This window comes from Schistocerca gregaria, chromosome 9, assembly GCF_023897955.1.
Source record: "Schistocerca gregaria isolate iqSchGreg1 chromosome 9, iqSchGreg1.2, whole genome shotgun sequence".
Taxonomy (NCBI): domain Eukaryota; kingdom Metazoa; phylum Arthropoda; class Insecta; order Orthoptera; family Acrididae; genus Schistocerca; species Schistocerca gregaria.
The window spans coordinates 257,041,357-257,068,690 of NC_064928.1; the positions used below are offsets into that span (position 1 = coordinate 257,041,357).

The window sequence follows — 27,334 nt, forward strand, 5'->3', positions numbered from 1 at the left end:
ATGCTAAAAGATATCAGATAGACTATATAATGGTAAGACAGAGATTTAGGAACCAGGTTTTAAATTGTAAGACATTTCCAGGGGCGGATGTGGACTCTGACCACAATCTATTGGTTATGACCTGAAGATTAAAACTGAAGAAACTGCAAAAAGGTGGGAATTTAAAGAGATGGGTCCTGGATAAACTGACTATACCAGAGGCTGTACAGAGTTTCAGGCAGAGCATAAGGGAACAATTGACAGGAATGGGGGAAAGAAATACTGTAGAAGAAGAATGGGTAGCTTTGATGGATGAAGTAGTTAAGGCAGCAGAGGATCAAGTAGGTAAAAAGACAAGGGCTAGTAGAAATCCTTGGGTAACAGAAGAATTATTGAATTTAACTGATGAAAGGAGAAAATATAAAAATGCAGTAAATGAAGCAGGCAAAAAGGAATACAAACATCTCAAAAATTAGATTGACAGGAAGTGCAAAATGGCTAAGCAGGGATGGCTAGAGGATAAATGTAAGGATGTAGAGGCTTATCTCACTAGGGGTAAGATAGATACTGCCTACAGGAAAATTAAAGAGACCTTTGGAAAAAAGAGAGCCACTTGCATGAATATCAAGAGCTCAGATGGAAACCCAGTTCTAAGCAAAGAAGGGAAAGCAGAAAGGTGGAAGGAGTATATAGAGGGTCTATACATGGGTGAGGTACTAGAGGACAATATTATAGAAATGGAAGAGGATGTAGATGAAGATGAAATGGGAGATACGATACTGCGTGAAGAGTTTGACAGAGCACTGAAAGACCCGAGTTGAAACAAGGCCCCCGGAGTAGACAACATTCCATTGGAACTACTGACGGCCTTGGGAGAGCCTGTCCTGACAAAACTCTACCACCTGATGAGCAAGATGTATGAGACAGGTGAAATACCCTCAGACTTCAAGAAGAATATAATAATTCCAATCCCAAAGAAAGCAGGTGTTGACAGGTGTGAAAATTACCGAACTATCAGTTTAATAAGTCACAGCTGCAAAATACTAATGCGAGTTCTTTACAGACGAATGGAAAAACAGATAGAAGCCGACCTCAGGGAAGATCAGTTTTGATTCTGTAGAAATGTTGGAACACGTAAGGCAATACTGACCTTACGACTTATCTTAGAAAATAGATTAAGGAAAGGGAAACCTACGCTTCTAGCTTTTGTAGACTTAGAGAAGGCTTTTGACAATGTTAATTGGAATACACTCTTTCAAATTCTGAAAGTGGCAGGGGTAAAATACAGGGAGCGAAAGGCTATTTACAATTTGTACAGAAACCAGATGGTAGTTATAGGAGTCGAGGGACACGAAAGGGAAACAGTGGTTGGGAAGGGAGTAAGACAGGGTTGTAGCCTCTCCCCGATGTTATTCAATCTGTATATTGAGCAAGAAGTAAACGAAACAAAAGAAAAATTTGGCGTAGGTATTAAAATCCATGGAGAAGAAATAAAAATATTGCGGTTCGCCGATGACATTGTAATTCTGTCAGAGACAGCAAAGGACTTGGAAGAGCAGTTGAATGGAATTGACAGTGTCTTGAAGGGAGGATATAAGATGAACATCAACAAAAGCAAAACGAGGATAATGGAATGTAGTCAAATTAAGTCGGGTGATGCTGAGGGAATTAGAGTAGGAAATGAGACACTTAAAGTGGTAAAGGAGTTTTGTTATTTGGGGAGCAAAATAACTGACGATGGTCGAAGTAGAGAGGATATAAAATGTAGACTGGCAATGGCAAGGAAAGAGTTTCTGAAGAAGAGAAATTTGTTAACATCGAGTATAGATTCAAGTGTCAGGAAGTCATTTCTGAAAGTATTTGTATGGAGTGTAGCCATGTATGGAAGTGATGGAAGTGAAACATGGACGATAACTAGGTTGGACAAGAAGAGAATAGAAGCTTTCGAAATTTGGTGCTACAGAAGAATGCTGAAGATAAGATGGGTAGACCACATAACTAATGAGGAAGTTTTGAATAGGATTGGGGAGAAGAGAAGTTTGTGGCACAACTTGACCAGAAGAAGGGATTGGTTGGTAGGACATGTTCCGAGGCATCAAGGGATCACCAATTTAGTATTGGAGGACAGTGTGGAGGGTAAAACTCGTAGAGGGCGACCAAGAGATGAATACACTAAGCAGATTCAGAAGAATGTAGGTTGCAGTGGGTACTGGGAGATGAAGAGGCTTGCACAGGATAGAGTAGCATGGAGAGCTGCATCAAACCAGTCTCAGGACTGAAGACAACAACAACATGTAGAATTCAAGGAAAAGTATCCCAATACCAAAGTAGATTTATCATCTTTTTTCAATCTTCGGCCAAAATGGGTTGTGCCAGTAAGTGCAAGGGGCACACACAACATTTGTTTATGTGAGACCCATCAAAATGCTAAGCTTATGTTTGCTGCTATAAAGGATTCTGGTCTGGATCACAAAGGTGCAATGAAGCTGCTAGTGTGTGACATCAGTTCCTACCAGTGCATGATACACAGGTGTGAAAAGTGTCCTGGTAAGGCAAATCTTGCCGAACATATGAATAACAAACTGTATGGTGAACTCCTTATGGGTGACGGTGATCTTGTTTCTTATAAATAATGGACACACATGGATCGCACAAGTCTTGAAACAAAGCAAAGTACAGTGGAAGATTTTGTTGAAATGTGTTGTCAAAAAATGGACAAACTGACCACACACAGCTTCACAGCAACAGCACAATCGGCTTATCTCCAGTTTTGTAAGGAGAATTTGAAACAAGATGAAATTATAGTAATACTAGACTTTTTCTGAAAATTATGCATTCATAGTTCAAGATGCCATCCAAGGATATCATTGGGACAACAGTCAAGCAACTCTCCAGTCATATGCATTTTACTATAGAGGTGAATCCAGTGATGTGTATGTCATCAACCTGTGCATTTTTAGTGACTGTTTAATTCATGATGCCATTGCAGTTCATGCCCACATTCACACTGTCATGGCATATATGAAAAGCAAGCTGCCTCACATACATTTTGCAGAATACTTCAGTGATGGGGCAGCTAGTCGGCACAAAAACTGTAAAAATCTCAAAAATTTATGCATGCATTACCACGATTTTCAGATTCACGCAGAATGGAATTTTTGCGCAACAAGTCATGGTAAAAATGTATGTTATGGTATTGGTCGTACCATTAAGCGCATGACACCACGAGCTAGTCTGCAGCACTCTATAGAAGGTCACATTCTAACACCTCTTCAATTATTTACCTAAGTACAGAAAAATATCTGTGACATACAAACATCCTGTGTTTCGAAGAGTTGCTAAAAAGCAGGCTAGAACACATTAAAACTGTTGCAGACACTAGGAGCCATCATCACTTCTCTCCAGTGGGCTCTGACAATGTGCAGATGAGCAAACTGTCTGGTTATAACTATAGGTTCATGCACAACATGTATCTTCATATTGTGCCTGACTCAGGATTCAGAAGCAAAAGCAGCAACATACAACCAGGTTGCTATGCTGTTGCTGTTTATGATGACAAATGGTACTTAGGATGTGTTGCAAAGCGCTGTGAAGCAGAAGGTGATGTGTTTGTGAACTTCATGGCACCAGCAGAACCAGCAAGATCATTTCATTGGCCACGTTTGGTAGACAGGATTCCTTTTGAACATATTCTTATGACAGTTCCAGTTCCTACCACAGTGTCAGGAAGACAGTACAATTTGCCACTCAACGTACAGAGTACAGTAGCTAAAGTGTGGGAGAACTTCTGTTCGAAGCACAATCGACTGGTTTTTAGTGTGCAGTAAACATTAATGATACGTTGTGTTAATCTGTCTATATGTTGTTGCTTAGTGATTAAACAGTTGTGGAAGAGGATAAGAAGAGGCAGCACAGTTTATGATATGTTTTTAAAAATTGTGTTGTGGAACAATGGCCACACACCAAATACATCCGTCAACTTCCATTGTAAACAAATGTCTTGCAATAACATGCTGAAATTTTGAGATATATATCATTATGGTCTACTTATGCAGTGTGTGAAATTTGGCTTGAATACCACTTGTCTCTTTTGTGCAACCACACTTCAAAAATCCATGTTTTTCAAGTAATTTTTCAAATTTTTGTATTTTCATGTGCATGTAACTCACTTTTTGTGACTGATATGGGCGTGAAGAGTCCTGTGTGTGTTTAGGCCACATTAAGCTTATCACAAAAAAATTTATACCCTTTTTGAGTGAATTATATTTGGCATAGAGGGCACCTAAAATATGTACCTTTTAACGTATTACATTTTTTTAATCACATTTTGAAATTTTTAACTTTCCCTCAGAAATATGTTGTTGGTATTTTGATTCATGGAGTGTGTTCTCTAAATTGACGTTACTGGGTTGTAGAAATTTCACTGGACTGTGTGGAATAGTTCCAAGGTTATTAAGACCTGAAGTTGGGTCTGAAGATAGATTGCCAAATGCGGGTTGCAATTTTCGGGTCACGCTACCTTATTTCACAAGTCATAATTCTGGAACTAATTGGCAGGGGAAACTAATGCTTTGTACACAAGTGTTCCACACATTGTGGAATTAGTGTACTGAATTTCAGTCAAATCTGAGACTATGAGCTGGAGCCCCTGGTTGAAGTGACATGGAATGACCCATAGGCCACTGAAGATGACCCAGGTTGCAACATTTAAACACCTAAAAATAAGAAAATTCACTTCACAATGAAGCTGGGAGATCTTATACAAATTACTTAGACCTTAATATAGACATTAGCACAAAGAGACGATATCCAGGACTTAAAAAAATTATAGCTACAGAGATGGTAATCCCTGCAAGCTCCCGGCAGCCACACAACCACAAATGTATAGCTATCCAATTGATGGCGCATTGCCTCATATCTGTTCCATTATCTGGATCTGCCTTTTGAACAGAACCACACTGTCAACCATATCGCTTCTAGTAATGCCATACTTTACACATGACGAACAGGACCCAGTCAGTAGCAACAAAATAGGTTGCATCATCCCATATATTAGCAAAATTTCAGATGACCTTGCAAAAATGTTAAAAGCCCCGCAACAACACACCTACATTTTATAATACCAACAACATACTGCATGTTTTATTCAACAGCAAAGACAAACTGCAGCATTTGGCACAGAGTGTGGTGTATAAATGCATATGCAATAACTGTGTAAAAGTATACGTTAGGCAGAGCTGTGGTAATTGGGTTATCTGAGGATGTGAGAACCACTCATATGATGTACAATGTGAAGTTTTACATTTTGCTATGAAAAGCAGAAATATGGCCATATTGGATTTCAGTGGACATATGAATCAGAATGGCAGCTTAATATTAAATAACTACAAATCCTTTTTCTCCTTTGTTAACTTAGGCCTATGTTTTAGTTACAAGTATTATGATTAAAATCATAAAATCAACTATTTTTCCTCAGATATTAAATAAGTCTCCACATAAAAATTTTTGTTTCCTTTATTAAGTAATGTGTCTATTTCCGTGAGACAAAAAAGTAATTTACTTTCCCAAATGAACACCCAAATGTCACCATTTATATAGCTTCTGTATAAATTATATCTTGTAAGTCACACATCACTTTATCTGTGTTTGCAACATTCAGTTGTCAAATGACTATGGTCTAACAAGCCGAAAGCCACTTTGCAGCTAAATAAATATGATTTTGCAGAACATTTGGATTTTTTTTTCTTTTTAATATTCTTAAGTTATGCTAAGAACTGATGGAAAACTCAGTTAATGTTGGAAACCATTTAACTGCAGCAAATGACCATCATCCAACACATACAAATTAAAATTGCCCAACAATGTGCTACAGAATATGTACCTTGTCAAGGCTTGTGACATGCAGAGCACCAGAATCACAAGTACTTTGATATGCAAGAAAAATATTTAAACTGTTTCCTATGTCAGCCACACTAGCTGGCTACACACGAAAAAATACATTATTTGCACAGCAGATGTAGCACTGACAGTTCTCTGGTTTTGTAAATGAATACCTTGTGGCAAGGAACTTCAGCCGGCACACTGCAAGACACAGGTTATCAGCCACAGACCTCCAAACTAATATTTGCCTTGTGGGGACTTCCTACTTTCATTGGCAGTGTTATCAAATGTTACATAAACTTATCAGTGTAAACAAAGTTTTTCATTCTGAACCCATCACCTTCTGCAAAAACACAGCTGCACTAATAGAATGAATTTTCTGCAACGTACTTCCTATGACTGAAAATGCCCGAGGTCATAATTCACTTTTTCTCATGAACAACTCATTTAACAGGTTTATTTTAAAGTGGGATTTAAAAACCATAAGATTTTCACACCCATTGAAATAATTTTTGCACAAATGATACGCAGTCTATTACCTGTTAACTATTTTATTCACTGTTTCAAAAGCTCAATGGGATAATATGTAATGCAGGCATGACATTATGACAGAGGAAATAAAAGAAAACATTAATTGTTCTATAATACTTGCATTAAAAGGAGAAGAATGAGTAAATAAAATACTAAGCTTATCAGTCTGAACTGTGTAGATCACTCACAATCAATCGATGGACATGCTCTCTTTCGGAACAAGCAAAAATATTTTCGCAACTAATTTCACAAGGTAAGATGAAACATAAAACTAACACCTTATCACAGCTACATCACTGTGTTGCCTGAAACAGAAGCCCAGTTGGCAGCTAAGCCAAAGACTACCTTCTCACCTCAATTCAAAAAACTGGATAAAAATGGTGTAACATATATAACAAACCACAATCACTGCAAACTAGTGTGTGTGATATAGCAGTTTTATTCATCACTATTTCCAAAGGGTACATGCTGACACTTATTTCTTTGTTATGTTGGGGGAAAAAAAAACATTTGTCTGTTAAAGGAGTAACCTGTTAAGGAAGGATAGAAACACGCCAACCAGCCGCAATCTCACTGGTTTTTTATTATTCTTGCATTTCCAGATTTCATCTGCAAATAGCCATCTTCAGAGCATGTGAGTGAGGTAGCATCCAGCAGACTCAGCAGTACATGTCGTCATATGAATTTACCATTGGACAGGCAGAAGGAATGATATCAGATTGTGACTGACTGCTGTGTTCCTATCCTTCCTTAATTAATATACAGCTGCCGTGCACATTGGTTCCTTATGGAATCAAATTTGGATAACCTGTTGTTTATTTTGTACATACAACCACTCAATCTCCCAGAGGCATGCTGAATGTGTCTTCAACAGCAAGGTGATCGCTTGTGAGGTACATGTCATGTGGTTGTATATTATTCCACGAGATTCTGGACTTGCAACGTGATGACACTGGCAAAATGACATGATATTTAGACTGACAATCTTTCAGCCATCTTCAACAGGATTTTACAATGGAGACTGCTGGTGCACATCGCTGACTTTATGCCCAAAAAAATGTTGCGGTAGTGCATGCACATATATTTTTGGTTGCACGAAAGCACTCTTTCACTTTTAGTGCCTTCTGTCTAACACTGATCCTTCTGAGGTGGGCACATGTATGTGCGTGTGCAATATTACTTGCTCACCATCTGTTGAATTCCTGATCCACGGAGTTAAAATACAGTTGTTAATTTTCACTAGACAGGTCACTGGGCATAAATTTTTGTCTCCCTGAAGATATTAAAGTAATTATTGTGCCCCACGCTTTATCAAATTAAAAGCCACTGTCTGACAAACATATTTCCACAGATATTAATGAGGAAAGGCAGCTTCTCTGAACTACACGGAGGATAGTTATCTTTGTAACACATCCTTCACTACCACAACGGTCCTGGCTTCAAACTCCAGTAACCCACTGTCCCCACATCCACCACCCAACAGTTTCTCCTTCCTCTGTCCTGTCACCGCCTGCCAATTCACGTCCCCACGTCACCCTCAGTGTGAGCCGCTCCCCAGCAGTTCTGACAATTGTGCATCACGTGCCAATCCTGGACACCTCCACCCCACCCTTCCACAATCCTAGCCAACAAACCAGCTGCCTCCCTCATAGCTGCAAACCACCTTCTCCTCCCTGCCTAATGCCTCTCCCCTCTCCACACAACACAGTCCCCTGTGCGTCTGTTTATCTGTGTGCATTGTACTGTAGCTCAAAGAAACAGTTACTCTGAAAGCCAGCAAGTTTTATTTCTTTTTGTGAGAGCCTACAGAAAACTCAAAGCTCCTGCTTTTCGGTGAGTCATCTCCTTGAATCCAAAAGTACTTACATTCAACCAAAACTTTTTAACAAAATTAAACAGTTTACACACTTATTCCGTCAATGTTTTACATTATGTTATTCTACGGCAACAGCTCATTGAGGAAAAACATCCACTGTTCAGATATGTGTAACGAAGACAACGTGTGACGTTCACACAGTGGTGTGTGTGTGTGTGTGTGTGTGTGTGTGTGTGTGTGTGTGTGTGTGGGGGGGGGGGGGGGGGGGTTTACTTCAGGAGGTGACCTTCTGGGCAAAAGTTTGTGTGTTTAGTAGTTTTTTTCTTGTGCCTCTGTGCGACTCAACATCTCAGCTATATAGTGAGTAGCTGTCGTGTACACAGTTCTGCATAGTCAGCGCATACACAACTTTCCCACTTGAGCGCACCCCGCTAAGCACAACAGCGCAGGCGCATTGCTCGTCTGTTTCCGCACTACGAGATGGCGCTGCCGTAGAGACAAACCAAATTCTGCTTCCGACGATCCGCGTATTAATATGTAACGCAGCCAATGAGATTGCTGCTAACGTAGAACCTTTTCTCCTCGTGGATCACACTCGGGCAGTGGTACATGAATGCGCAAGGTATTATAATGAGTATACAGACCTCAGATTAGTCAGTCTGCATGCATCTGCACCAGTCTGCACAAGTTCTACATTTGTCTGTACCAGTCTATAGTCAAGTTTCAGTCTGCACCTAATAAGATTACCATATTCCTGTACATAGCCATGAAGATAAATGTATAGACACTTTTGTCAAGTATCAGAGATATATGTGAGATTAAGATTAACGTACCAATACCAAAGGAACTTCAGATTGTCAACTGTAAACAGCATCCAGAACCAAATTAAGTAATTTTTATGCTTGTGATTATGTTAATAAATGTGTGTGAAAATTAATCAACTTCTGTTTAAAGTTGGTCACTGTCAATCAGCTACTCTAAGCGTGCAAGTGGCATTTCTATCATCTGACCTAACGGCAGAAGATAAACATGCCACGATAAGACCACGAGACATATTGCTGACACTCACCTACTTCGTTAGTGACAAATCGAATAATCTGATGGTGTGTGTACTGAAGGTCTTACAATATGCACACCACAGTAGCAATCTATCCTTTTCATAATATTGTCATTATTCTATACTGGATTTTCCATTGTTTGAAAGTCCAAATAGGACAACTTTCATCTAGTATTAAATGTATACATTTAATCAAATACCAGGATAGCTTGGGTGTTTCTATATATTTCTCTATTTTGTAGACAGGAAGATTTCCAGAAGACACGGAAAGTGGCAATTGTTTGTCTTAACTTATTAGTGCCCAGTGTTACACTAATGCTACAAATGACAGGATTGGATTTTTGCTGTTTTTTTTTATTTTTTTGTGCCAACAGTGAACTACTATAATCTTCTTGTGATTGTTTAAGGATTTTTGAACATCATTTCCTTCAGCCTTGTGTTAGTAGTTCTGAGAAACAGTCCACTCCTGGGGACACCTGGTGACTACACCCAAAACTTCATCACATCATGAATTTAAAGGAATTATAAGAAATAAAAGTTTTATCTTTTAGGTTCAAAAATTATAAATAGTTCTTTAATCAACCAACAACAGAACAGAAAAGAGTAGAAATTTATTGTCTCATAACACACAATTTCAAGTCATTGACTTAATGTACACAAGACTCGTCAAAACACAAAAACTGATTTACAATTTTTCTTATAATATCATTAATATAATATACTGTACGATATTATTAATTAATTAATAATTTTTATTAGAAAGTAACAAAATTTAAAAATTAACAGTCATAAATACTTGTCTCTCGGGCTCAATTTTTCAGGTTGTCATTCATGAATTCTTCTACTGAATAGTAACATTGCTGCACTAGTTTCTCTTTTTTTCCTACATTCTTTTTGAATTTTCTTATTTTCACTTTGTTATAAATTTTCACAGCCATATATTGCGGAGTTTGAGCATTAAGTTTTAAATGGTGGGTGCACAGCAATAAAATTATTTTGATTTCTTGTTTTCATGTTGAAAATGATTTGTTATAAATCAATCAAGGCTACTATGTAATAAGATAATCAGCTCATAGATGTATATGGATCCTTTATATCGTCAAATTACTCCTACAAAACCTGCTGGCAACATAAAAATTGTCAAGGTTATTTAAGACTCTGATACTGTCCTTTGTAAGCTAGTGTTCATTCAAGCATACAACCTCAATATTTGGTATTTCTGACATGCAATTATTGGAATTTATGCAAAATTAGTTCTATCACAGGCACATGCACTGCATTTACATAAAAGTAATGCTAAGGACGAATGAGAGCACTTTCATAATTTTTACTCTAGACAATTAGTTTGGAAGTCTTAATTTAGTGATTTTTCTTAAAGAACAGGGTATTGGGGGGTACTGCAACCCTTTTCCTTATATTGTTGGAAATAAAAGAAACATGCATAAGTTGGGTTAAAATTCAGAGTAAAAGAACATCAGTGACTAGGTTCACTGATGGCTGTGGGTTCCTCTGGAAACAGTTCATTGAATGGAATGAACAGTCTACTGAGCAGAGAAAATGGATTAAAGGCAAACCAAAGCAATCCAAAAGTCCTTGAGGAGCAGCAGAGATAAGATTAACTACAAACTTATCAAAACTGAGGACCAAGTCCAAGTAGTGGTACAGGAATTCTACTGCCTTAGATCCAAATTAAAGCAAGACAGGTGAACCAAGTAGAGTACAGGAACGCTCTGGTACAGGAAACATTCTTCTAGCATCAAACAAAGGTCATAATTTTTGAAAGAAATTTGTGAGTATGTATGCTTGCAGGAGAGCTTCTGTGAAGTTTGGAAGGTAGGAGACGAGGTACTGGCAGAAGTAAAGCTGTGAGGACGGGGCGTGAGTCGTGCCTGGGTAGCTCAGTCAGTAGAGCACTTGCCCGCGATAGGCAAAGGTCCCGAGTTCAAGTCTCAGTCCGGCACACAGTTTTAATCTGCCAGGAAGTTTCATATCAGCGCACACTCCGCTGCAGAGTGAAAATTTCATTCTAACTCACCAGGTGTTCAAGGAACTTGCAGAGGGTATTTGTAAGGCTAATTGGATGGTAGCTATCCAACTGAAGAGGTGGACTCCCAGGATTCAACACTGGAATAACAATGCTTTCCTGCCACTGGGTAGGAAATACCCTCTCACTCCATAGCTGGTTGACAAGGGTCAATATACAACGATGGCATTTGGTTATGTATCCGATCCGGGAGCCGTGTCGGGACAAAGGGTGAGGGCGCTGGCAAATTCCCATTCGCTAAATGGGGCAGTGTAATGCTCCAAGCAGCGAGAAATGAAAGACAAAGGCAGTCGTTCCGAGTGCTCTTTCAGGAGGAGGAATGTGGACAGATACTGAATCAATGCAGAGGCTTAGGCAAAGTGTTGAGCGAAAAGCTCTGCAACAAAGTCCGGATGGGTAAGGACAACACCATGCACAGAAATTCCTGCAATGCCGGTGGGAAGACGTTGGCCAAAAATTCACCCGAGTTTTGCCCAGACTTGCGAAGAGGGGGTGTGCGGTCCTATGGCAGCCACATATCGTTCCCAATAAATCTGTTTCTGAAATTTGATTAGGTAACAGGCCCGGGTGTGGAATCGTTTAAAGACCAGGAGAGCAGTAGAAGGGTGCCGCTTTAAGCATTGAAGAGCATGGTGGTGGTCTTTTATGGCCACAGCAATTTCCAGAGTCCACCAAGGGACCATCTTCCAACGGGGGGAACCCGAGGAAGAAGGGATGGCTGAAAGAATCGCGGCAGTCTAAGTCTGTGTAGATTCATCAATACTACTGTGTGGTAGTACAGGAGGGATGGTAGCAGAGGAGAAATCACCCCAATCAGCTTTAGAGAAGGCCCAACTGGGAGGGTGACGGAGCGAGACATACTGAAGGAAGGTCAAAAAAATCGGGTAATGATCGCTGTCACCGTGGACACGACACTGAATGGAGGGAAGAAGGCCAGGACTGCAGATGGAGAGGTCAATGGCAGAGAAAGTGCCGTGTGCCACACTAAAGTGTGCGGGAGTGCCGGTCTTTAGAAGACAGAGGTCAAGCCCTGCCAGAAAACCTTCAACTGTCCTGCCGAGGGCAGTAGTCATGTGACTACCCCAAAGAGAGCAGGAAGGAAGAAGGGAGTTTTTGAAGAATGGTTAGGGCAAGGAAGGTGGGTGGCCTGTCAGGCAGGAGGTAGAGATTGCAGATTGTGATTGGAGTGGGCAGATGGAGCCTGAAAGCAATTGCTTGTAGAGTAGTATGAAGGGGAACCCATTTACCAACAATGTCCTTGCAGACCAAGACGCAAACACCACCAGAAGCCTGCAAGCAGCCATTTCAGTTGACAGAAAGCATGGAACCCACAAAGGGTGGGTGAGTAAGAATTGACAAAAAGGATCTGCTGGAAAGCAATGCAAGCAGCAGAGTAGGAGGAAAGAAGGGGCTGCAACTCCGGGAGGTGACGTAAATAGCTATTACAATTCCACTGGAGGATTCTCAAGCTGGAGTCCAAAAGGGAAGCAGACGAACTGGAGCTGGTCATGCCGCCGAGTCGCCATCCATCACCGATAAGGATGGGGTAATGTCCATATAGGTGGGGTCAGACTGTTGGTTCATTGGCTGGAGGAGGGGAAGAAGGCACCTCAGGGGGTACCGAAGGGCCCTTGCCCTTGTTCTTGTACTTCTGCTTTTTCTCTTGTGAAGGAAGAGATAGGCAGACTGCAGCAAGGTCGCGCACGGAATTACACCTGGCAATCTTGGCGCCCACTGGCCACAGATTGCTTGGCTGCTGTGGAGCTGCAGATCACCTTTCAGACGGGTGCCAGGAAGGGGAGTCCTGGGAGGGAGCTCCAGTACTGACAGCTGCCGAAAAAGGGGAGCGCTCCTCTGGTGGGGGAGGGGGAGCAGCACCCGATGGGGTGGGTATGGGTACTGATGAGGAGGGGGGAGGGGAATGGGAGAGAGAGGCGGAAGGTGTGGGGCGAATGGGGCGGGCCTGGGAAGACAAGGGGGTAAGAGGAGGAATGGGGAGAACTGAAGCAAAAGTAGTAGGCATGGGATGGAGCCAATCATACTTTCAACAAGCCTCGGTGTACGTAGTAAGTCAATCTAAGATCTTGTACTTTTGAATACTACTATTACTCGGCTCTACAGCCCTTGAAGGGCCTTGGCCTGCATCACAATATCCTGCCATTCTACCCAATCCATGGATTTCCATCTTGCACTCTTGAATCTGTCACTCTTTCACATACACCAGGCATGCCGGTGAATGTGGAGGATGCTGCACATTACAATTTACGCACACTGGCGGGGGAGCACAGGCACTCCCCTCATGAAAGTCACCGCAGAGGGGATCATTGGTGCAGCGGGAAGACGTGTCCAAACCGTAAGCATTTAAAGCATCTCATCGGTGGTGGAATGTAAGGTTTTACATCACACCAATACACCATCACCTTTACCTTCTCTGGGAGGGTATCCCCCTCAAAGGACAGGATAAAGGTGCCTCTATTGGTGCGATTGTTTTTAGGGACTCGCTGTACACGTCGGATAAATCAGACTCCCCACAGCTCGAGTTTCGCATTGAGCTCCTCGTCAGTTTGGAGAAGAAAATCCCGTAGGAAAATGATGCCCTGTACCGAGCTCAAAGATTGGTGGGGTGCGACAGAGACAGGGATGTCATCAAGATGGTCACAAGCATGTAGGGGTTCAGATTGGGCAGTAGAAGGTGTCTTCATGAGCAAAGAAGCATCCCGCATTTTACTCGTGGAGTCCACTTCACCATACTTATCTTCAATTGTCTCCACGAAAAACAAAGGCTTGGTCGTGGCAAAACTTTCGCCACCTGTCCTGGTACAAACCAGATACCAAGGGAAAGGTATCAACCCAAGCCGGTGAGCTTGACCCTCTTCTCAGGGGGTGGCCAGGGAGGAGAAGGCCGAAGGATCAGAAGGTTTTCTGGCAGGGCTTGACCTCTGTCTTCTAAAGACCGGCACTCCCACACACTTTAGTGTGGCACACGGCACTTTCTCTGCCATTGACCTCTCCATCTGGAGTCCCGGCCTTCTTCCCTCCATTCAGTGGCGTGTCCACGGTGACAGCGATCATTACCCGATTGTTTTGACCTTCCTTCAGTATGTCTCGCTCCGTCACCCTCCCAGTTGGGCCTTCTCTAAGGCTGATTGGGGTGATTTCTCCTCTGCTACCATCCCTCCTGTACTACCACACAGTAGTATTGATTAATCTACATGATTGTCTTCTATCACTCTTAGAGATGACCACAGAATGGCCAGGATGTTGAAGCTTTTGTTACTTCATGCCCTAGTACCACCCACTCTGACCAGGGGCTCACTCCGTGGGCACCACTCAGCCACAGCAAGGGCCGTCTGGCACGGCGGCCACTGCTGGGAGTTCTGATGCCCCAACGTGATGAGCATCAACTCCTTGGCATACACGAGGCGTTAACAGCTCAGGTACTAGCTGTGTGATCCCTGTATTGTCAGGCAGCTCAGCCAAGTGGGTACTTAACAGCCCCACCACACGGACTGGCTACTGTGCTGGTGACCTAGCAAGAAGGGGGCCAGGGTGCAAGGGGAAAAGGAGGGGAGGGGGAGAGGAGACTGCACCATGGAAACTAGGTTGGGAGTTCATCCCCAAATGGCTCACACTGTACTGAAAACGTTGGAAATGGAGGTCAAACCCCAAGGGGACCAAAATTGCCGAAAAGGAGATGGAAACAGCAAACTAAACAATAGCACAGGCGAAAACAAAGCCGGGAGGGTAGCCAGGTTGATACAAAGAAGTCCACCAAAAGGGAAAGGAGTGGGCAGGGAGAAAGGAGCACGGACAGGGAAGGAGAGGAACAGGGATGGTAATCCCGTCTGGAAAAAGGAAGGAGACTGCAATTGCTCGGGGCCCCATGCGCGCCACACATGTACCCACAAAAAGGACTGTGGGACCCCTGGGGGAAGCACTCTAGGGATATTACAAGGAATCTAAATCTGGATGGCCAGAGGCAGCTGTACAGTTTTTGATATTTTGATACAGAAATCTGAAAGTAATAGACACTTGCATAAATCACACCATGGTGTCAGTTAACAAGTTCACATTTAGTTGTACAGTAATCACAGACCTCATAATGCTGCCTCTTACGGATGAAATATTCACATATACAGAAGTACAGTAATTATACTGTCCTCTTATGCTGAGAGTATAAAAAATACCAGATGCACTGCATATGGTGGATAAAAGAGAACTGATGAAAAATGTTGCCACTGAATTTGGTCTTACAACTTTAACAGTGTCAGATTGGAAGAATAACCAGAAATAAAACTTTTGTTTCGAAAGTGACAAAGAGTAGTTTAGAGAATCAGGGACAGGAAAAGGCAAAGATGATGAACTATTTACATGGTTTAGCAGAAAAGAAGGAAAGTGGCATTCCAATTTCAGGCCCGATATTGCAGGGAAAAACCTAATACAAACAAGAAGCTTTATAATTTTGATTGTAGCTTCACAGTCCATCAAGGTTGGTTAAACTCTGGAACGATCAACTCGGTGTACGTCAGCTGTCCAAAATCAAACTACTATGTCATCAGTCCCATTTTCCTCAAACAGTTAGGTTCACATGTCTGTAGATCAGCGACACACTAGACCATACTGAACCCAAGGGAAGAAGACACCAAGGTCTACAAAAGGTCACAACTCAAACACGGAACATATGGTGTGACAGGAGTTCTGATTGAATATTGGGAGTGACACCTGAACACCCCCCCCCCCCCCCTCCCCCGGCCCCTCGTGTTAGGTAGCAAGGAAGTGGCATCAACATGTTGTGTCATAAGCCTTTTGCAGGTTGAAGAAGATGGCTGTAAGGTGTTGACATTGTGTAAAAGCAGTTCAGATGGCAGACCTCTGGTAAAATGCGTTAAAAAATTGCTCTGAGCACTATGGGACTTAACATCTATGGTCATCAGTCCCCTAGAGCTTAGAACTATTTAAACCTAACTAACCTAAGGACAGCACACAACACCCAGTCATCACGAGACAGAGAAAATCCCTGACCCCGCCAGGAATCGAACCCGGGCGTTGGAAGCGAGAACACTACCGCACGACCACAAGCTGCGGCCGGTAAAACACGTTATCAGTAGTGGAATGGCCTTGACGAAAACCACCCTGGGATGAAGCCAGTTGACCCCGAGACTCAAGGAACCAACAGAGCCACCGGCTTACCACGTGTACAAGCAACTTACTGAGAACAGTGCTGAGACTTACTGGGCGATAAATGTCCTGTTCTAAAAGGTGCTTAACCAGTCCCAGTACTGTGATGATGACGAGTCATCGCCATTTGCAATGGTAACTTGCTCTCACTTCAGATGCAGTTAAAATGGCAAGGATATGACATTGACAATCCACAGATAGGTGTTTGAACATTGGGGTTTGAATGCTGTCGGACCCTAGCGCTGTATCAGGGCAGTGGGCTAGGACACTGATGAATTCCCATTTGCTGAAGGCAGCATTATATGGCTCCAGGTGATGTATAGTAACAGATAGTAGCTTTCACTCCACCCACTGTTTTAGGACACAAAAGACAGGTTGATAAGTCTCAGACGTAGAGGCTCGAGCGTAATGAAGAGCAAAATGATCAGCGATGGCGTCTCGGGAAGTGTAGACAGTGCCACTCAAAGTAATACCAGGTACACCTGCAGGTGTGTGGTATCCATAGGGACATCTGACCTCTGCCCAAACTTGCAAAGGGGAGATACATGGTTTACAGGTTGAAACATACTGTTCCCAACATTATCGCTTCCATCATTTTATTAGGTGTCAGACTCTGCCAAGAAGCTGCTTAAAGGCAAATGAGGTGCTCCAATGACGGGTGTCACTTATAGCATCGGAGAGCCTACCTTCAATCTCTAATGGTCTCTACGACTTATGACACTGCCGAGGCACTGTCTTCAGTCGGTGCAGACCTAAGGAACAGAGGATCGCCAAATCAGCTTCTGAAAGAATGGCTGTATTTATATTCTGGACTATCTCATTGATACCTTTATGCAGCAGAGAGCAAAGGGCGACGAGAGGCCAAAGCACCCCAGTCAACACAGTTGAGAGCTATCTGGGCACTTGTCCATGGGAGTCACACTAAGTGAGGGACAGGAAGGTCGGTAAGTTGTCACAACCACACAGGTCATCGCGGAATCTCCAGTGGAAGAGCGAGAGAAGACAAGGGCTGCAAATGGAAAGGTAAATGGTCAAGAAAATTCAGTGCCCCACACCGAAGTGTGTGGGGGGGCACCAATATTCAAGAGGCAGATGTCAGGTTGTGCCAGTAAGTTTTCAAGGTCTTTACTGCAGCCAGTCATCATGGTTCCACCCCAGAAAGGGTTATGGAAATTGAAGACCTAGGACCATGAATTGTGAGGGGAGCTGAGAAACCAATGCAAACAATATGTTCTGAGACATTTCGCCATCAGAAGGGAGGTAAATATTGAGGATTGTAATATACCAAAATGCCCTTATCCAAACAGTCACAGCCTCTCAAGCTGCATTAAGAGGTTCAAGTTCACTATATAGTGTGTCCAGAACATATGTGCAAACTCTGCCCAACACCACAATACTTGTAATATCCCAGGTATCCACAAAGGGTTGGGGTAACGTTGCTGGAAACCAAGTCGCCTGAAGGGCAATGCAGAAGGCAGGGGAAGTGCTTAAAAGATGCTGTAGTTCAGCCAGATGGTGGAAAAAACCATTAAAATTGCACTGGAGAACAATGTTGTCAATGTACGGTGAGACCACAAAGGAGCCAAGGAGGCAGGTTATGCCCTAGGGTCACATGCTGTCACTGGTAGAGGGGTTACGGCATTAATACACATAGGTTCTGGGCTCCATTGTATGGTGTGACCTGGGGTCGCATGGGCCGCTGGACTCCCTGCCTCTGCCACAGGAATGAAACAGGTGGGGTCTGGTGTTGTGGGGGGCACTGTAGGGTCTTTATTCTTGGAGGACTACTTCTTCTCTTCCTTTCCTTAGAGGATTTGGATGATTGTGAGGGTTTCACTGGGTCAGTTTCAAATAATGATGATGATTAAAAAGCCATACGACTATCAGCCTTCAGCTCCTTCAGCCACTCGCTGGCATCTGGTTGTAGACTAGCAGAAACCTTGGAAGGAAGAATCACAAGGGACCTCCTCCACGGCGAGAGAAGCCGGAGGAAGATGGTTGTCTCCATCTGTGAGATGGAGACCAATGTCCCCAGTGGGTGGGAAGCCAACGATCCCAAAATAGGCATGGGGGAAGCAGTAGGAGGAGAGCCTCCAAGCATCACGAGGAGGCATGGTCAAGTGGCCATCATGGCCCACTGTACACAGTCTTAACAGGCGGGAGTGCCATCGCCAAAGGGGGCAATCTCGTCATAGCTGTGGCATATGACATTGTTTTACATGCTGAATGCAACTGTTTGCACATTTTCTTGGCCTCTTGGTTAAGTTAGTTTTCCCAGAATCTTGGATTCTTGTATTTTCTTCTCTCTCTGGAAAACAAAGCAGTTTGGTGAGCAGGGAGGCTGGTGTTTTCCACAGTTGACACAGCTGGGGAGAGAGGCACAAGGAACATTTGCATGCAGCACTCTTCCACAGCCTCTACAGATGGGGATAGCTTTGTTATGTGAAGACTTGTGCCCAAATTTCAAACACTGGAAGCACTGCTTGTGTGGGGATGGGGGTAACATATGGTATCACGCCACATCAGTATACCATCAAGACCTACTATCCTTTGGCCTCCTATGTACACGACGAAATATACACCCAGCAGCATCAAGTTGGTGTGTAGCACATTATTAGATGGCAAGAGCAGGTCTCAGTGGAAAACGATGCCCTGAACCATATTTAAACTATTATGGGGAGTAATAAGTTACCAGTGTGTCACACAGCTTGTTACAAGCAAGCAGCACATGTGACTGGGCAAAGGATGACGTTTTGATCAAAACTGACCCACTTTTCATGTTCAGTCTTTCTACATCTGCATCTCTATCTACATCAGTATTCTGCAAACACTGGGGGATGCATGGCAGAGGCTACATCACAATGTGGCAGTTATTAGGGTTTCTTCCTGTTCCATTCATGTATGTGTGTAGCAAGAATAATTGTTTGAATGCCTCTATGCATGCAGTAATTATTCTAATCTTATTGCTGCAGTCCCTTTGAGAGAAATACATATGGAGTTGTAATATATCCCTAGAGTAATAAATTAAAATCGAATCTTAAAACTTTGCTAACAGACTTTCTCTGGATAGTTTATGCCTGCTACCAAATGTAAGTTCAGACATCAGTATCTCTGTGACACTCTCCTGTCGATTAAACAAACCTGTGACTATTTGTGCTGCCCTTCTCTGTATGCGTTCAATATACCCAGTTAGACCTATCTGGTACAGGACTCACACACTTGAGCAATTTTCTAGGACAAATCACACGAGCGATCTGTAAGCAATCTCTTCTGTGGACTGATTGCACTTCCCCTGTATTCTACTAATAAACCGAAGTCTCCCATCTGCTTTACCCAAGACTGAAGCTGTGAGATCATTCCATTTCATACCCCTACAAAGTATTACACTCTGGCATTTGTAGATGTTGGCCGATTCCAACAGTGACTCACTGATATTATAGTCATAGGATACTATGTTTTTTTCACTTTGTGATTGCAAAATTTTACATTTCTGAGCATTTAGAGCATGTTGCCAGTCTCTGCACCATGCTGAAATCTCACCAAGATCTGACTGAATATTTATGCTGCTTCTTTCTGACAGTACTTCCTTATAGATAATTGCACCACCTGCAAAAAGCCTAATTTTACCATTAATATTGTCTGCAAGACCATTAACGTACAACATGAATGGTAAGGGTTACTACACACTTGCCTGGGGCACACCCGAAGTTGCTTTTACATCTAATGATGACTCTCCACCAAAGATAACATACTGTATTCTCTCTACCAAAAAGTCCTCAATCTCAACACAAATTTCACTTGATAGCCCATATGATCATGCTTTTGACAATAAGTGTAGGTGCTGTACTGAGTCAAATGCTTTTCAGAAATCAAGAAACACACTGCATCTACCCGGTTGCCTTGATCCAAAGCTTTCAGTACGTAACGAGAAAAAGATGGGTTTGACATGATAGGTGTTTTCGAAATCCATGCTGGTTGGCACTGAGGAGGTCATTCTCTTCATGATACCTCACTATGTTTGACCTCCAAATATGTTATAAGATTCTACAACAAATAAATGTCAAGGATATTGGACAGTTTTGTGGATGACGCCACAAACCCTTCTTGTAGAGAGGTGTAACTTGTGCCTTTTTCAAGAACTGGACATGGTTTTTTGTTTAAGGGATCTGCGATAGATTACAATCAGAAGATAGGCTAACTCAGGCAAATTCAGTATAGAATCTGATAGGCCTGGAGCTTTGTTCAGTTTTAACAATTTCAGCTGTTTCTCAACACCACACTGGCACTAATACTTATTTCATTCATCTTTTCAGTGGTATGAGGATTAAATTGGGGCATTTCTCCTGGATTTTCCTTTATAAAAGAACATTTGGAAACGGATTTAAGCATTTCAGTTTTTGCTTGGCTACCCTCAATTTCAGTTCCTCCCTCTTTCGCCAGGGACAATTTCTTTGGACTTCGTGAAATGTCATTTCACAATATTTTGCTACGGTAGTCACTGAAGGCATCATGCATTGCTCTCTTTACAGCCAAATGAGTTGCATTCGGCATCTATCTATAGCCCAGACTTTGTTTTACACCTATTATGCAGTAATCTGTTTCTTTAGAAGTTTTCGTACACACTGTATACCATGGACGTTCCCTCCCATTATGAACTGTTCTACTGTGCGCATATCTATTGAGTGTGTGGTCAACTATTCTTTTAAACCTGAGCCAGTGTTTCTCTGCATGCTCCTGACCTGTGCTGATAGTTTCAAATTCCTCACTAAGATATGACACTACTAACTTTTTATCTAGTGTAATGAACATATATATCCTTCTGCTTGCTTTAGTTGTCCTTTGTACTCTGGTAATCATTGTTGCCACAACCGCGTCATGGTCAGTGACACCATTTTCAATGTGGACATCCTCAAAGAGGTCAGGTCTATTTGTTGCCATTAGATCCAATATATTTCCACAATTAGTGGGGTTTCTATCTATCTGTTCTAGGTAGTTTTTAGAGAAAGCATATAGTACAATCTCAGGGGTTGTCTTACCACATCCACTATGAATAACAGAGCTGCAATTTTCCCAATTAATTGTTGGATGTTTAGTCTCCACTGACAGTTACAGTATGATTGGAAAACTTACATGCATGTGAACTGAGATTTTCTCTAATGTTTTCAGTTACATCAGGAGATGAGTCTGGTGGGTGACAGAAGGATACAATTATCATTTTATGGCCACCCCTGATACTGAGCCTTACCCAAAGTCTCACATGCTGCTTCAGTTTCTATCTCAGTAGATTTGAGTTTCTTGTCTACTGCAACTAATATAATCTTTGGATATCAACTTAAATTATCCCCAGAAATCTCATTGCTCTCAATTTGAGGTTTCAATCAGCTTTCTGTACCTAGTATTATGTGAGCTTGACTGCTTTCCAAGAGCACTCCAAACTCTGGCAATTTGTTGTGAATGCTTCAGAAAGTTACCATTAGGAATTTAATACTCTCACCTGCAGGAGGCATTTCTTTCAGTCTTGCGCTGATACTTCTCGGTTTCCTACAGCTATCTCTATCTGGACTGGATGGACAGTCACCTAATTTAAAAAAACTAAGTGCAAACTAAGTAAAGGGGAGAATATTCTTCTGCATGCCATTTAGCCCTACGTTCTTCCCATGGCATTGCCCCCACAAAGGAACATTGCAGGGTTGTATCTCTCTGCATTAAAATAGAACTTTCCTTCCACAGACACTGATGGGGGCGTATGGCCACTAGCGGGAAATAACTTCATCTGCTTCATTTGGGCCTCATCTGCCTTGGTGCCACCCACACCGGACAAGGGCTCTCTCCATGAGCACCACCCAGCCTCAGCAATGGATACCTGGCCAGTGGTCTGTTGCTCGAGTCCCTGCACCCCAGTGATGAATGGCAAATACTCCTTGGCATACATGGGGAGCTTTCAGTTGTGGAACTAACAATGTGATCCCTGTTTAGTCAGAGGCCAACCACTGTGCAAGAACTTGAAGACCGACCTACAACGGGATGGCTATTCTGCCGGAGTTTCCACAATCTGGATGACCTATAGTCCTACCAGTCTAGGTGTGTGTGTGTGTGTGTGTGTGTGTGTGTGTGTGTGTGTGTGTGTGTGTGTGTGTGTGTGTGTACAAATATGCACCAAAACACATATCAGCAAAATTTGTTTCATTTTTGATGTACATGCAACCACAATGAAGTAACTTCCACATGTTTTTCACACTAACATTTTCTATCTTGCTTATGTACCTGTGAAATGCTCAACAACTGACCCGGCAAGTGAGGACACACATTTTTCTATTTTTACTTATTGTCTCAGATTCTGTGAGACAGTCTGAGCCAAAACTCGTGGGAAGAATCCCTACATGAACAGTTACAGGTATATTGCCCACAGGAATGAAGATTTCTCATATAATTTGCATATGGACGCCAAATTATAGGGAAAGTTCTCAAATACTGCAAGGAGCTCCTGTACAAGAGTGACAAGGAAGCCTTCCTACACACATTGGAAAATTTGAAGTTTTTAATTTCTAGAGCTAATCTCGAAAATCATCAATAGAACACCAACTTTCATGGCTACAATGTGCAAATGCATAGTTAACTGTCACCTCAAAAAAATAAAGTAAAAATTATTTTTTGTGTGTTTGCCAGCATGTCTTCAGTGCTGTTAAACAGTGAAATTCACTTGCCACACTACCGTAGCATGCTGTTATAGTAGCCTGATAAAATAAAAAGAAAAAAACTGGAGATGGGCTGCACTTCTTTGTCCTAACTCTCCTAGCATAATGCTGCAGTAGTGTGGCCAGAGGATTTAAATGTGTACCAGAATGTAGGAGTGTACCTGCAAACAAACTGCACATTAATTATTATGTATCTTTTCTTTTCTCTCAACATAGTTATCACAACTATATGACTAACCCTCGCAGCATCCTTTCATGTAACATTAGTAAAAAAAAGAGCTACTCAAAGACACATAAATCACATTGGAAAGTTACTTTTTTTTAATGTGCTGCCATTACACACCGAGGGCATGGGAGAACACAATTTTCTTTCTTTTGTTCACCTTGACTGGTTGCTAACAAAATATTTCCACTGACATTTTCCTACTATCACTGTTCCAAATAAACATGTAGGCTACTATATTTAGTAACTTGACAAAGTGAGTCTGATAAAAGAAACATATGCAAATGAAATAGCCTGCTGTTGCTGGAGGGAGTGTAATTCAATGTAATCATGTATATAATTTGCACACAATGTATGTCATCTAGTTACAGTATGGCATGTGTGACTGCTTCAACTAAATTGCATTTTCAGTGTACCACACTCCTCGGTCAAGTGCAGTTGCTGGCAATTTGTTTCCTTTGTTCATAGCCAACTGGGTGACAGTATTCGCTTAGAAAACTAAATTTATTGACCTGCAGCGAAGTCTGAATACTAGGTTACATTGGAAAGTGACAGTTTGGTTGAGAGCTAGCAAAGCCAATGAATCTCAACACTAAAATAACATTGGCGTCATAAATTAAAGTGTAGTGTAGCCCGAGATACACATTTGCCAATGCAAGTGTACTTGTATATCTTACTTCCAATTTTGGGATATAACAGAACAACCGCCAACACAAGTGTACTTTTACAGAGGTGGTGTAATGCCTGTCTCTAGTTGTACGGCGTCTAAGACTTCTGTAAACCAACAAAATGCCAAGGGAGGTAGGGCACAGGGCTCTCATATGACAGAAGGTTCATATTGCATCCCAACTTTATGCATGTAACACAAAACGATCAGAGGGAAAACACAGGAATAAATACTTTTGGAAAATAACCTAAGGTTGGCACAAAATTTACTGCTGGTCAAGAAAGGTAGGTACGATCTGTGTGCCGAGTTCCAGCTAAGCATATCAGAACCATTCTTTATGACAAAATTACTATTTTCTGACGTATCAGAGGCTGTGTATTGTTCTATCAAAGTAATTATTGTTAAGTAATACTGCAATGTTTGTAACATATATAATCATACAACACAAACATCAAAACATTGTGCTTCTGAAAAATGGATCTATAAATAAATAAAGCCACATTACAATTGGAAAATAATTTATAATTAATGTTACTATACAGTTTAAAGACAGGACCTAATACTATGGGGAATTAAAACCAATATGCACCCTCCACTTTCAGTAATTGTAAAATCCACTATGCCCTTGAAAGCACACGCTTGGTCTGTTATGCAAGCTGTTTTCATGCAAACAAACATAATAGCATCCACTGCTACAAGGTAAAGACACATCATGTGTTGTAATGGACATCTCTAATTTGCTGTATCAGAACTACAGCTTCGTGGAAAGAAAACTAGTTTTTCCATGAACAGTACCATTCCCAGCCATTAAGTTGCAGTTAAAACTGTTGCATATAAAAGATTTTCAAACTGGTCACTTTTAAGACATTATATTTGTTTCACACAATTCACATGGTTGGTTGAAAGTAGGCCTAAAGCAGTTCAGACAAATGACAGAACATAAAAGAAGGCTCTCCACATTTTTTTTTAAACAAGTTACCTCCATAACTATCAACAAAAAAAAAAGTAGGCCAACCAGCACTGAAACAGGTCATCATGAAGTATACTGACTGCCCATTTTTTGCATTTTTTAATTAATACGGAATGTAATGAAAGTAGTGGTCTGTCCGCTAATTTCTGTTTAAGGTAAATCAGATCTCAACCTGTAGGCTGATCTGAATGCTGCAGTGCCTGACTGGTCACAATCCTATTCAATGTGGTATGCCTTTGCCTTCTTCCTACCTTTGACCAGATTTACCAATTCAATAATATGTGGCCCTGCAGTTTAGCATGGACTATGAGGCAAAGTGCAATTCTGAATATGTTACATAGTCCTATACAAGTCACTGCCAGAGGTGACAGAATTACATGTGACTGAAAAGAATCCTAAGACTGATTGATGACTGCACTTTTGACGTATGAATTTACTGGCTGGCACCTACCCACAGCAAGATTATGGTTAAAAAAAACTGAATACGAAGAATTAAAGTAATTAGTCATAATGACAGAACAACAAAATACACCTAATTCGTGGCATCACAGAAATACTGTTCATTCATAACGTCACTTATGATGAAATGGCTATGTCTACATTTAGATCTACAATGCTATTTATTAAAACAGTAGATCTCCATGCTATCGGATCCCAGTTAATTATTCTGCTGGTAGTATGACGTAAGATTTATCTGCTCGCCAAGTGAATTACGTGTTTATCGTGCGTGTCTGCTTCCTCCCCGCCCCCAAAAAAATCTCTCTCTAGATAACTATCTAAATAATGCACTACCGAATCCAATCTGCTACAAATGGGCTCAATATGTTATATAGGAACAGAAGCCTTCGTTGTATGCATTTACAAATTTCCACACTTGTGAAACACACATCAGCGCTAGCACGTGCTGCAATTATCTGCAGTTCAATTTCCTATCGAAATTAGTAATGTTGCAAAATGCAACACGAAACGGGATGTTATTAAACAGAGTTACTAGCGCTACTGATAAACAGGAGGCCGCAAGGCATTTTCTTCTTCTTCTTCTTTGAAACTCGCTAAAAATTATGGAGACCTCCAAATGACTTCTATTCTGGAAATGTCGACACGACGGGGATTTCCCACCCACATATACAAATCGGTCGACAGTTCCGGTAATGAGATGACATGTATATGTCAACAACAAAGTTGTTAACGTATTCTCAGGTGCCGTAACACATCAAAATCAAAACGCAATTTCAATAGCGACATATATTATTTAAATTGGAATTGTCATAATTTTTACGCTCGAAGTTACACTCTTCCATCACTTAATGAACAACATAAACAATCCACCGGGACACGCATCTATGGATTGGAACAGATATACGCAAATTTCGAAACACAACCAAATGAAACTCTTCATAACATGGAAAGTCTCGTTCTTGGGGGAAGCAGTGCATGTTCCGTTAACATTTATCATCTACAATCAACAATTTTCTACCCACCTCCGGGTTCTATCTTCACCATACCGCGACTCCAAAGATATGACTACACGTGTGCAACCTATGAAAACACCACCGTGCCAACGAGCAAGTTAGCCACTCTGACAAATGATTGCATTGTACCTGGACGTCAATAAAAACATTTTATCGGGCTTATTCCAAATATGATTGATGATTAACTACAGCAAGCGTAAAGACACTGTGAACAGAATGCGAATTATGGCCACGAAACTCTGTTTCGATCTTAGAGGTAGTAGCGGATGTTGTTTCTGCATTACTACACCTGTAGGCGCTAATTTTATAGGTGAGTCATGAATTCGCACTTCTTGGTACAGGTTTGTGCTCTTTCGTAACAGTATGGCAAATCAGCTGGTGATTCCCCTTCTTCCACTTATCGAGTTCTGATCGACATATATCATTCTCAGTAAGGAAGCGATAACCGACGGCGCAGTGATCAGTCATTTTTGCGCCGTATTATCAAACAACAAATTAATCCACCGCACGTTGCTCCGCATGTGACTTATATTAAGAAAGCAACTTCTTTTCCAATTCTGCACAGGATTTCATGGTCGCTTCTGATACCGCAAGGTGTAAAAAAATGTGCCCATATTTTAATATCTATAGCAGTCGTGGCCCCCAAATGTCTTGGGTCCCGGGTTTGAAACCATCTATGGCTTAAATTTTCGAAACCAACTACATGACATATAGTCTACTTAGGCCAGACACCACATTTACCATACCACAAAAATAACACTGTAATATGGTTACAGGGTAATTATGCTGTTACAGATCGGCAGTTAATATAAACTAGGACGT

At 41.6% G+C, this 27,334-nt stretch overlaps 1 protein-coding gene across 3 annotated transcripts in view; it reads right to left on the reverse strand.

The window, feature by feature from the left end:
• LOC126291651 (endoribonuclease Dicer-like) overlaps positions 1–26,590 on the reverse strand; it is a 286,500-nt gene extending 259,910 nt beyond the window's left edge. Inside the window, exon 1 of one of the 3 annotated variants that reach the window (XM_049985218.1) lies at positions 26,522–26,590. Coding sequence is in view for 1 of the 3 variants with exons in the window: in XM_049985217.1 (XP_049841174.1) it covers positions 5,861–5,880 (20 nt within the window). In the remaining 2 variants the exon portion in view is untranslated. Of the gene's footprint in view, positions 1–5,860; positions 6,050–26,521 lie in introns of those variants that run through there. The other 2 variants (XM_049985216.1, XM_049985217.1) reach the window with 2 other exon arrangements.
• Positions 26,591–27,334: the final 744 nt, after the last annotated feature.